Below are 11,272 nucleotides of genomic sequence, written 5' to 3'. Positions count from 1 at the left end.
TAGTTTTACCGTCTTGGGTTCACTGAAAGAGGAATCTTCTTCATTTTTTTTAGTTTTTCAGTTACAACGGTTGGGTTAACCCCAACTCAAGAAGGTGATGACCTTGAGTTGGTGATGTTCACGAATGAAGGATGGCTTCATTGTTCTATCTATATATATATTTTCTTTGCTTAAAGCAAGGAGTAGGGATTGAAAAATTCAAATAGAAAATCTCTTAAAAACAGAAAAGTTTGTGTATATCTACAGTATTGCAGATGATATTTCAGTTTCTGGGCTTAACAAAGGCAGTATAGTGGAAGGAGTTGGTGCTCCTATGAAAACAGATGTAACAGAGTTGAAGATTTGATGTTAATGAAAAACAGGTTCGAGTGGTTTTTCTACCCCATGAGGGATTTCCACTTAGGAAAATAATTGTGTCATGTGATGTCTCATTGTTTTGTGCATTTCAATTTATCATATTCTTGTCAAGCTCTGATACATAATTGGTCTATTATTTGTCATATTATCTATCATGGGTTATGCATGTTTATGTTACATAAATCTGTTTTATATGGCAGTGGGTTTTATTGCAGCACTCTAGTAATTTTCGGATTTCCGTTAATTGCAGCACTCTGGTAATTTTCAGATTTCCATTAAAGCATTAATAATGATTGTTACTCCTCAATAGAACAATCTATTTGAATGTTTTTGAATATTGTTTTAGTGTTGTATTGTGACTGTATCTTCTAGTTATTTTTAATTAGAAAGAAATCTATTCACTCTAATTCACCCCCTCTTAGATTGTTTCCACTTCCAACATCTTGCACTCTTCGATTGAAACCAATTATCTCTTCTAACTCTTTTTGTGCTTGTTTCATTACATGAGGATTGGCAATGAGCTCCACGATAGCCCATTCTATTGTTGCGGCAGTAGTGTCACTACCACCAGACAAAAGTTCCTACATATATAGCAAATTTCACATAATCTAGCCTGAAAATATTCAATCTAACTGCAAATTTTCTTTATAAATAGTCACGATACCTACCATAATTAAAGCCCTGATATTTTCCAGAGTGAAATCATCGGCAGTTGAATCGAGCAGAATGTCGAGAAAGTCCTTTTCCTTGGGAATACATCTAAGCAATTTATGTAATCGCTTCTGATGAACAGTCAAATCACGGCTCACGCCCCGATGTTCAAGGAACCTCAGAAATGGATAAAAGTCGGCCAAGTTGGTTTTTCCGGCCAACTTCGTCAATTCACCATAAGAGTTCCTCAATTCTGCAGACTCTGGATTGTTGGGATCGAACAAGTTCTTACTGAAGATGGTGTTGCTCATGAGATTGAGACACTTTTTCCCCTCTGCTCGAAAACCATCCGAATTGTCTTAGAGACTTGATCTCTTCTCAGATATTGCAGCGCTTGGAGTCTGCTTGGAGTGAAGAGCTCTGTGGCAGCAATTCACCTCACTTTCCACCAGTAATCTCCATACTGAGCAAACACTATTGAAGAAACAAAAAAAAATATTAAAAGTTTATTAATAAATTTTACATATATCAATAGTTGTCTATTTTTTAGCATTTTTGAATCATAATTGATTCATTTATGCATCATTATTGATACCTATATTGCAAATATGAAGCCAACAATCACATGACCTACACCAACCACCTAAACCGTCAAAGCTTAAAATGTGCTGGTTAAGCCCAGCCCAGAGAGTCATTGGATTTTTTTCCAGCTGAAGAATGTTTCCCACAATATTGGAAATGAAATAGAACAGAACACAAAAACAGAGTATGGAGAAAACAGAACAGTACACAAGGAAGACAAATTTTTATTTATCAAACCATATTTTCATTCTTCCTCACAACTGATTACAAAAATGCCTCTTGATATTGAGGACTTAGATCTTTCTAGAATGTGCAGGAGGTAGATGGAAGAAACTTCCAGAAATCTGCATATTGATCGCATACATTGAAAATATCTTGTAGATGGTTGTGTAATTAAGTTGATAAGATAGAAGCTCTTAATGTTGATACGGAGTCTTCATATGACAGGATTGACTATACGGTGGAGGTAGTTGAGATTATATTCCAACACACAATAGGCCAGGCAGGCAGGAGGTCCAGGAGGAAGATTTGCCGTGCTCTTCTTCTTTCTTCTCTCAATTAACTCTAATAAGAAATACGCCAGCACACTGCTTACTAGTGCAGAAAGCCAAATCAGACATTGCCCTTCCATTGAAAGGATTTCAGATCTGCTTGGAAAGAAATTATTTGGTTTCCTCAGCAGATTAGTAGGTCTAAAAATCTATACAACATTGAGACAAAAATTTGTAAAGATACCAAGCCCAGCGTTCATGGAATCTGACAAAAATGTGGGATCCATTTGAATATATATAAACATGCTTGGTAACGGCCATTGTCATTTTTACATATAAATGTATCTTTGATCGAACACAATGTTCAGGTCCCTTTTGTTATATAATTTGATACACTTAAAAAAACCATAGCTTTTAGCTAGATATTATAGGTTTGAGCTGTTATTACGAGCGCTTGGTTAGATATAAATAAAGAAAGAAATTGATAGCTATGGATATAGAAACTGCCAAAATTGATGGTAATATTTATGTTGGAAGTATTAATCACATCTACTTAATTAAATCTGCCGGCTGTTTGTATCGTCTCTGTATCGTCCATATCTTTCTTGGATTCAAATCGATTTCATCTCATTTTCTCTTCTCTGTCTACATTGTCATATCTGCAAACTCACACTCGTGGGAGGTGATTTAGAAAATATTATTTTATTATATTCCTTCTCTTCATCATATGTGCTTAGTTTGCTATATAGAAAGTTACTGTTCATGCTTCAATAATTATTTGTTCCTTGTTCTTTCAATTATTAATTTTAAAGAAACAAAAAAAATATTAAAAATCTATTAATAAATTTCACATGTATCAATAGTCATCCATTTTTTAGCATTTTTGGATCATAATTGACTCATTTGTGCACTATTATTGATACCTATAGCACATAACTTCTGGAACATTTGTGCATTATTATTGACAATTTTAAGTGCATGATTAATGAGGCATCTTTAAGCAGGTATCAGGCAACACTTTGAAATGTGTACTTTTTGACCCTTGTGCACATAATGGATCCCACAACATGCATCATTACAACTTAGAAGCCAGAACGATGACAATAAACAGTTAAGTCGCATGTGGAAAAAACAAAAACAAAATCATCAAAATCGGATGTATCATTTTGAATCTGTGAATGCCCGAAATTAACTATAACGATTACTTGTACTCTTCCCCTAGTATTTGAGTCTATATTTTGTATGTACTCTTTTCAGAGTCCATCTCTGCAAACCTATTATAAGTGTTTGGAGAAAGCTATCCAGATTGAATGTAAGAGTTGTAAGCTATAAGATGCTATGTGTATGAAGCTGAAGTTATATGTATAAAGATAGTTGTAATGTTTTATTTCGTTTAATATAAAATTTAATTTTAGTTCTCTATCTGTTTGATTTTATCTTCCTTTTTCAATCTATCGAGTGGTATCATAGCCATATCGGTCATTCTCACTAGGAGTCGAGGATCATGGGAACCAGCAGAAGATTGCTAATTGGCAAAAGAAGAACAAAGAGATTTGAGGGAGTGTTGTAGTCTGAAGACAGAGACGCTGACAAAGAGAAGGCACAAAGAGGATCTCAAATCTAAATCTCTGTAGATTGATCGCAATCAACTATTATAGAATGAGATTGCTGAGATTGTCAAAGTTAATGCTAAAGTCATTGTGTATATGGCAAGTAAAGTTTTTATAAAGATATATGTAGATATCACCAAAGGTTTGATCAGATCAGAAAATCATTGGAGAGCTTGTAGTTGTGAATCCCTGCAGCCACTATTCACTATTAAAGCTGATCTCAAGCAAGTTCCAAGTTTATCCAGCAGATTGCTGTCAAAGACGATTTAGGTGCAGAAATAAGAGATAAAGTTGTGCAAACGTTGTAGGCGTTAGAAAGAAGCGATAATGGCCATTTTTTTTGGAAGATATAAGCCATTGCTTTTGAAGGAGAAGTCGAGGGTTTAAAGGATCACTGACCAATCAGAGGAGAAAGCCGCCAGTTTGTTGTCTGGAGACAAGTCTAATCATTGTCATTGTAGAAGCTATTGTATTCTCATGTAGAAAACTCTATAGTATTACTGTATAAAGAAGATAATGGGTTTTAGATGAAGCAAGGAGAAAAGAGTCTAAAAAGCAACAACTGATCATGGAGATTTTTGAGCTAGTTTGAGAAATCTGCTAGTCATTTCATTGTCCTTGAAGGTTTTTTTTTTTGTTTTTTTTTTTTCCTTCGGTTTAAAATGCAAATATTGGTAAAATTTGTCAGTTAAGAATTGTCACGGTAGTTGAAGAATCTATGAAAATATCAGATTATAAGAAAATTCAAATCACAGATGTACCTGTAGTTATTGAATCCTAGTGAAATTAAAGAAGAAGTGAAGTCACTACCAAAGCGCAATGAAAAATGCAGATTATTGTAAAACTGTCGAGTTATACACCATGATAGAAGGAGAGTGTTGTAGAAACAACCAAGAGGATGGAAAGCCACAGACAAGGAGAACATGGAAAGAGCCGTAGCTCTCAATTCATTTTTTGACATTCTAATGAAAAGCTGATTACTATTTCTATTATCATAAGTTTGGTTATGCATGAAGAAAGTGATCTATTTATCATATAAGTAAAAGATATCGAGTTTTAAAAATCCAGAAGAAGCCTGAAAATTGTTTTGATTAACGAGAAGTCACTGTTTCCAGCATTTAGAAGGTGCAATAGTACGTTTTGTGCTATCCATTTTGAAGTTGGCTTTGTAGATAGTAGTGTTGAACACACTAGAATACTGAGGGGGGGCTAGGGGTGAATTAGTATTTTATTAAGACTCAAACTTCTCAACAATTGTTGTGTCTCAAATTTTAGTTCAAAAACAAAGTAGTTCTTGTTAGAGTGAAATCTTGAAGAAACACAGCATACAACACAATTATACAGGAAGACACTAGATTTCTGTAGAAAAGTCAACAAGAGAAAAACCACGGTGACCAAGTTGCTTGGAGCTACTCTCTAAATCCAACTTCACAAATATAATAATATTACATTAAACTTTATGAACTACAATCCAAAGAAGCTGCAAGTCCTTCAAAGATAGTTTTATTTTTACAACCAAAAAAAGTTCACTATTGTCTACAAATTGCAATAGAAGGAGGCTATAACCTTAAGAACAACATACATGGCAGGGATTGATAGTTAATTTTCTACTATAATATTTCTGCTCAACATCAGCTACTTTTGCCTCTTCATTACTATATATATCCATGTTAAAACAAACTTTATCTTCTTTATACCCTCCACAAGTTTTTAAAAAACACCAATTAAGTCAGCCTCAAGGTAAAGTGTAGATGAAATGTGTAATACCTAACCAGTCACCTAGGAAACACGCATGCCAAGAGAAATTACACATTGTAGTGTTGGAAGTGGATTGACTCTGAGAGGGCGGGGCGGTGAATCAGAGGCAATAGAAATTTTGACTCATCTTGCACAAAAAGAAAAACTATTCACACTTGAACTTAGAGAAGGATTGAATCTTATTAAAGCATGTATTTATGACCATTCAATACAAATAAATTGATTTAAAGTTTAATGCTTATAATAGAAACTGACTCTTGTGAGAACAAGTTTTATCATTACATATACTGCAGCATTGAAATTAACAATGAACAGATTTGCACTTTGACTAAGATAATTAACATGACATGCTTGGGATCAAAATGACAAAAGAAATGCAGATAATAGAACTCATGAATGAGACAAAGATAAACGTATCAAAGCAGTCTAATGAGGCAGAGTAAAGCACTTAACACATGACGCAAAGGTTTTCATGAGTGGAAAACCCTCTTGGGATAGAAAAACCACTCGGTAAAATTTCCTTTTATTATCTTGAAGAGCACCAACTCAGTACACTGTTTTTGAAGTCTCAAACTTCAAGGAGCACCAACCCCCTATGTTTCATACAATTTCAGAAAACCATCTCAAGTTACAGTCACTGGTAACCTTATAATTGCACTACAGTTTGCAATCACAAAATTATCAATGAATAGAACGAGTTTGATATAACAATATCGTGCAATTATTCCAGCTACAAAAAATTATCAATAAATCTTTTCAGAACTCTGTATAACAACCCAAGAGTACAATCTCAATCTCAACCAGAGAGAGTAATCTCAATCTCTGTAAAAATATCAATGCTCCATTTTCAACTGGATTCTATGTGCTTGTTATAACAGTGATGCACAAAAAAAAACTTTGTTACTGTGATTATATGCTCTGTATTTTTCAATGAAATATGTGTAAAATTTTTGTCTCAAGTATAACTATATAGAACAGAAAAATGTCTTCCATGAATGTCTTTAACCATAACCCTCGTATAAGGTTAGGAAACCCTAACTAGGGTTTATACTAAAGACTAAAATGTAACATGTTGAACATACAAAATAACTGTTCGAGATACAACTGTCTCATTTTTCCTTTTCCAAAAATAGAAAACTTCTTGCAATGTCTTTTTATTTGGCTTCCGAAGAATATTGAAACTTAGGAAAAACATTATTGTTTTTCATTTCTCAAATTATGACAAACCAAAAATAAACTGGAAACCGTTCTTATAAAAACACTTTTGTATTTCTATTTCTTAAAAAAATGTTGTTTTTTTTTTTTTCTCTTCCCATTTACCATTTACCCTTCTAGATTTCATGAAGAAACTGCAATAATAAGAAAGATGTTACATGTTTCTCGAATATATGCACTTGGGCAAATTGACCTGAAAGATCTGCACATAATCCCAACAATATCGTCCATACAAAGCATCCTTTGAATCGCCATTTCCTATAGATAAATATATCTGAGACCCATAAAAAAATATCGACCAAAAAATCCCTCTGTAACACCCTGAGAAATGTTCATGGCGGCAAACATGGGCTAGGGTTCGCAAAACTCAACTGGAGAAAAGCTTTTGAAAAGAGTTTTAATTTACATCAAACAAAATACTTTTTGGTTTTTAAAAAAATGTTTGAAATCCGCATCTCTAGAAAAATATCAATCAAAGTCATTTTAAAAATGCTAACTCATGTACACGTCATCGCATGAATAGGACCCACATTGCCGGTAGTACTTAACCAAATTTTTTTTTGCAAATATATTACAAACTGTCGATAACAAGGCCAATTAAATGACACCCTTTTTGTCACCAAGGACAATTACAGGCAAAAAACTCCCCCTTTGTCCTTGATGGCAAAAAAAATCATGCCATCATTGACCTGTACATGCCTTTTAGCTAACAGAGACCAGAAATGTGAGATGCACCAAAACCAAAGCAAATTTCTGACCATGAGAAATCTATCAATATCTGTCACATAATGAATCTGTCAATGCACATATGTAAATCTGTATCTGTAGTGAACAATGAACAGATGTAACAATGAACCTGACAATAATACTCAGATATAATGAACTTGTCATTATCACAAATGTCAAAATATGCCACAGATAATGTGCAGAAAATGCCAAATAAGAAGTCACTGTCAATGATGATAATGATCAAAAGAACCATCAAATGAACCTATTAACTGTCCATAAGAACAAATGTAAAGATGTAAATGTAAATTGTTAAATGCCATTGCCACTGTCATCAATCAATGAATTACCAATCTGTAACCAATCTGTCAATGATGACCAATCAGAACCAACTGAAATATGACTGTAACTAATCTGTCAATGATGACCAATTAGAACCAACTGAAATATGAATGTGAACCAATTAACCAACCAAATGAAATATGAATGTGAACCAACCAACCAATGATAAGAACCTGTAACCAATCTGTCAAGGGTGATCAATTTATCAATTATGTAACCTGTCAATGATGCCAAACTATCTCCCCCTTTTTTTGTCACAAGGACAAAGGGTAAAGCAATGGATTGCTGCTTGTGGAGAGAAAAGCTCCCCCTCAATTCTTGCACTAGTTGGAGACAAGAGCAGATTGAGAAAGTACTCCCAACCTGTCCCTCAAGCGTTCAAAAACTTCCTTAGACAAAGCTTTTGTGAAAATGTCAGCCACTTGTGCCTAGGAAGTTACATACAAAACTTGAAATTCATTAGCCAACACTCGTTCTCGTAGAAACAATAATTTAGTAGCAACATGTTTAGTACGCGAGTGCATTACAAGATTCTTGGAAAGACTGATGACACTGGTATTATCACAGAAAATAGAGATGGGCTTATCAACTATAACACCCATGTCAGCAAGTTGATGAGACATCTAGATTAACTGGGTACAACAAGCAGTTGCTGCAATATATTCAGATTCGGCAGTTGATAAAGTGACACATTCTTTCTTTTTGTTGTGCCAAGCAACAAGACGATCTCCTGGAAAGAAAGCTGCACCACTGGTGCTTCTTCTATCATCTATACATCCAGCCCAGTTAGCATCCGTAAAACCAACAAGAGTGAAATCATTATTTCGCGAATACCATAAACCATAATCTAAAGTACCTTGAATGTACTTGGAAATTCTTTTCACAGTAGTCAAATGAGATTGTTTACTGGCAAATTGAAATCGTGAAACAAAATAGACTGCATGCATTAAATCGGGCCTAGATGCAGTTAAATAAAGCAGGCTGCCTATCATTGTTCTATACTCAGATTGATTTGCCTCAGGTGAGTCATCTAACTTGGTCAATTTATAGCTAGTCTCCATTGGAGTACTAATAGGTTTGCAATCTGTCATATTGAACTTCTTTAGCATTTCTTTTGCATATTTGGTTTGTGACAGAAAATTGCCTTGTTCAAGCTGCATTACTTGAAGACCAAGAAAGAAGGTTAATTCACCCAACATGGACATTTCAAATTTAGATTCCATGAGTTTTGAAAACATTTTGGACAAGGAATCATTATTGCAGCCAAAAATGATATCATCCACATATACCTCAACAACTAAAATATCATTACCTTCAACTTTGACATATAAGTTACTGTCGACTCCACCTCTAGTAAATCCATTTGCTGTAAGGTGGGCATCTAACCTGGAGTACCAAGCTCTTGGAGCTTGTTTAAGGCCATATAAAGCCTTTTTCAACCTGTGTACATAATCAGGTTTATCTGCAGAGACAAACCCTTCAGGCTGTTCCATATATACCTCTTCATCAAGATAACCATTTAGGAATGTTGTTTTAACATCCATTTGATAAATTTTAAAAATTTTATAACAGGAATATGCTAGAAATATTTGTATTGACTCTAGCCTAGCAACGGGTGCAAATGTTTCACCAAAATCTATACCTTCTTGCTGTGCATAGCCTTTACAAACAAAGCATACTTTATTCCTAACTACTTTACCAAATTCATCAAGTTTATTTCTGAAAAATCCATTTACCCCCTATAATATTTTTATCATCTGGTCTAGGCACTAGTTCCCAAGTTTTATTCTTTTCTATTTGATTGATTTCATCTTTCATTGCATTCAGCCAACAATCATCAACAAGAGCTTCAAAAACAGATTTAGGTTCAAAATCAGTTACCAAGCAGTAATGCTCAGCCATTTGAGCTTGTTCACAAGTTTTTGCTCTTCTCCTAGTCAAGATTCCTGCATCCAATTCACCAATAACTTGACTTTGAGGATGTCTTTTAGTAATGATTCTAGAAGGCGTATGCAGGGGAATTTCTTCTTTAGGAGTTGGTGGAGGACTCTTTTCATTTTTAATTTCTGCTTTAGCAGATTTAGGAACTTGTTCTAGTCTTATTGGAATATCCTCTTCAACATCTTGCATACCATCACTTAGAAGGAATTGCTCATCAAATCTTACATTAATAGTTTCAACAATTTTGTTCAATCTATTATTGAAACACCTATAAGCTTTGCTATGAGTAGAGTATCCAAGAAAGATACCCTCATCGGTCTTAGCATCAAAGCTTCCTAGATTCTCTTCATCTCTTTTTATATAACATTTGCAACCAAAAATATTGAAATACTTAATTGAAGCAGCTTTAGCATACCAGAGTTCATAAGGAGTAAAGGTAGATTTTACCCTGATTTGCACACGATTCAGAATATAAAGAGCTGTGTGAACAACTTCTTTCCAATATTTATCTGGTAGATTTGCTTCGTTAAGCATTGTGCTAGCCATTTCTTTGACTGTTCTGTTTTTCCTCTCAACCACCCCATTTTGTTGAGGTGTTCGGGCAATAGCATATTGTCTTTTAATTCCATGTTTTTCACAATAATCAATAAACTCTTGTGATGTAAACTCACCACCCTTGTCAGATCTTAAACATTTGAGCTTTAAATCAGTTTTACGTTCAACCATTTTTCTGAAAATTTTAAATTTGTCAAATGCTTCAGATTTGTGTTTGAGAAAAGTGACCCATACCATTCTTGTATAATCATCCACAAAAAGCATGAGGTATTTTTCTCCATTGATGGATTGTGTCCTAGTTGGACCACATAAATCTGTGTGAACAAGTTGTAAAGGTCTAGTAGAAGAGTGTTCTTTAGATTTAAAAGATACTCTTGTTGGTTTACCTTTCAAACACTCTTTGCACACAGAGTTTGTTGGTTTATTCAAAATGGGTAAGCCTCTGACATTCTGATTCTTGCTGATTAGAACTAGATTATCAAAGTTCACATGTCCCAAGTTCTTGTGCCACAACCATTTTTCCTCTACTTGACCCATAAGACACATTCCTTCATCAATTTCATAGTTTGTGGAGTCAAGCAGGTTGTAAACATTGTCAATTGTTCTCAAACTAGCAGCTACAATTTTACCAGACTTAGTTTTGATAGCACAACCTTGAGAAGTAAATGACACATTATAACCACTATCACAAATCTAACTAACACTTAGTAGGTTGTGTTTCAATCCTTCAACAAAATACACATCATGTATTGGAGTATCATCATTCAATAACAATGTACCCTTACCTCTGACAAAGGCTCCTGAATTATCCCCAAATCTTACAAAACCTCCATCAAAGTTTTCAAAATGAAGAAATTTATTTCTATCTCCTATCATATGGTGTGAACAGCCACTGTCCAACACCCACAATGACTTCTTACTTGAAATAAATGTAGTTTGCACTATCATAGACTGTTCAGAACTAGGGACAAACTTTGGTTTCCACACCTTATGAATGTTTGCCTTTGATTTGCATTGAGAGGAAGTATGTCCAAAGGTGTTACA

The 11,272-nt window shown here is 34.3% G+C and overlaps 1 protein-coding gene across 1 annotated transcript; it reads right to left on the bottom strand.

The window, feature by feature from the left end:
* Positions 1–755: 755 nt before the first annotated feature.
* LOC131037726 (7-ethoxycoumarin O-deethylase-like) lies at positions 756–2,221 on the bottom strand. The gene is made up of 3 exons (XM_057969909.2): positions 2,050–2,221; positions 1,026–1,342; positions 756–938 (listed from the first exon to the last, which is right to left on the bottom strand). The coding sequence occupies exons 1-3, from the start codon at positions 2,219–2,221 to the stop codon at positions 756–758; spliced, it is 672 nt and encodes a 223-aa protein (XP_057825892.2).
* Positions 2,222–11,272: the final 9,051 nt, after the last annotated feature.

This window comes from Cryptomeria japonica, chromosome 6 (assembly GCF_030272615.1).
Source record: "Cryptomeria japonica chromosome 6, Sugi_1.0, whole genome shotgun sequence".
Taxonomy (NCBI): Eukaryota; Viridiplantae; Streptophyta; class Pinopsida; order Cupressales; family Cupressaceae; genus Cryptomeria; species Cryptomeria japonica.
Note: the sequence above shows the minus strand (reverse complement) of the source record. Positions and strands in the feature narration are given on the sequence as shown.

Bases quoted from the DNA above. Each gene is read 5' to 3' on its own strand.
- LOC131037726 (XM_057969909.2), bottom strand. From the start codon at position 2,221: ATGGAAGGGCAATGTCTGATTTGGCTTTCTGCACTAGTAAGCAGTGTG. The intron at 1,343-2,049 runs GTATAGTCAATC...GTTTTCGAGCAG, and splicing joins TAATCTCAACTACCTCCACC to AGGGGAAAAAGTGTCTCAAT. The intron at 939-1,025 runs GTAGGTATCGTG...CTATATATGTAG, and splicing joins ATATCAGGGCTTTAATTATG to GAACTTTTGTCTGGTGGTAG.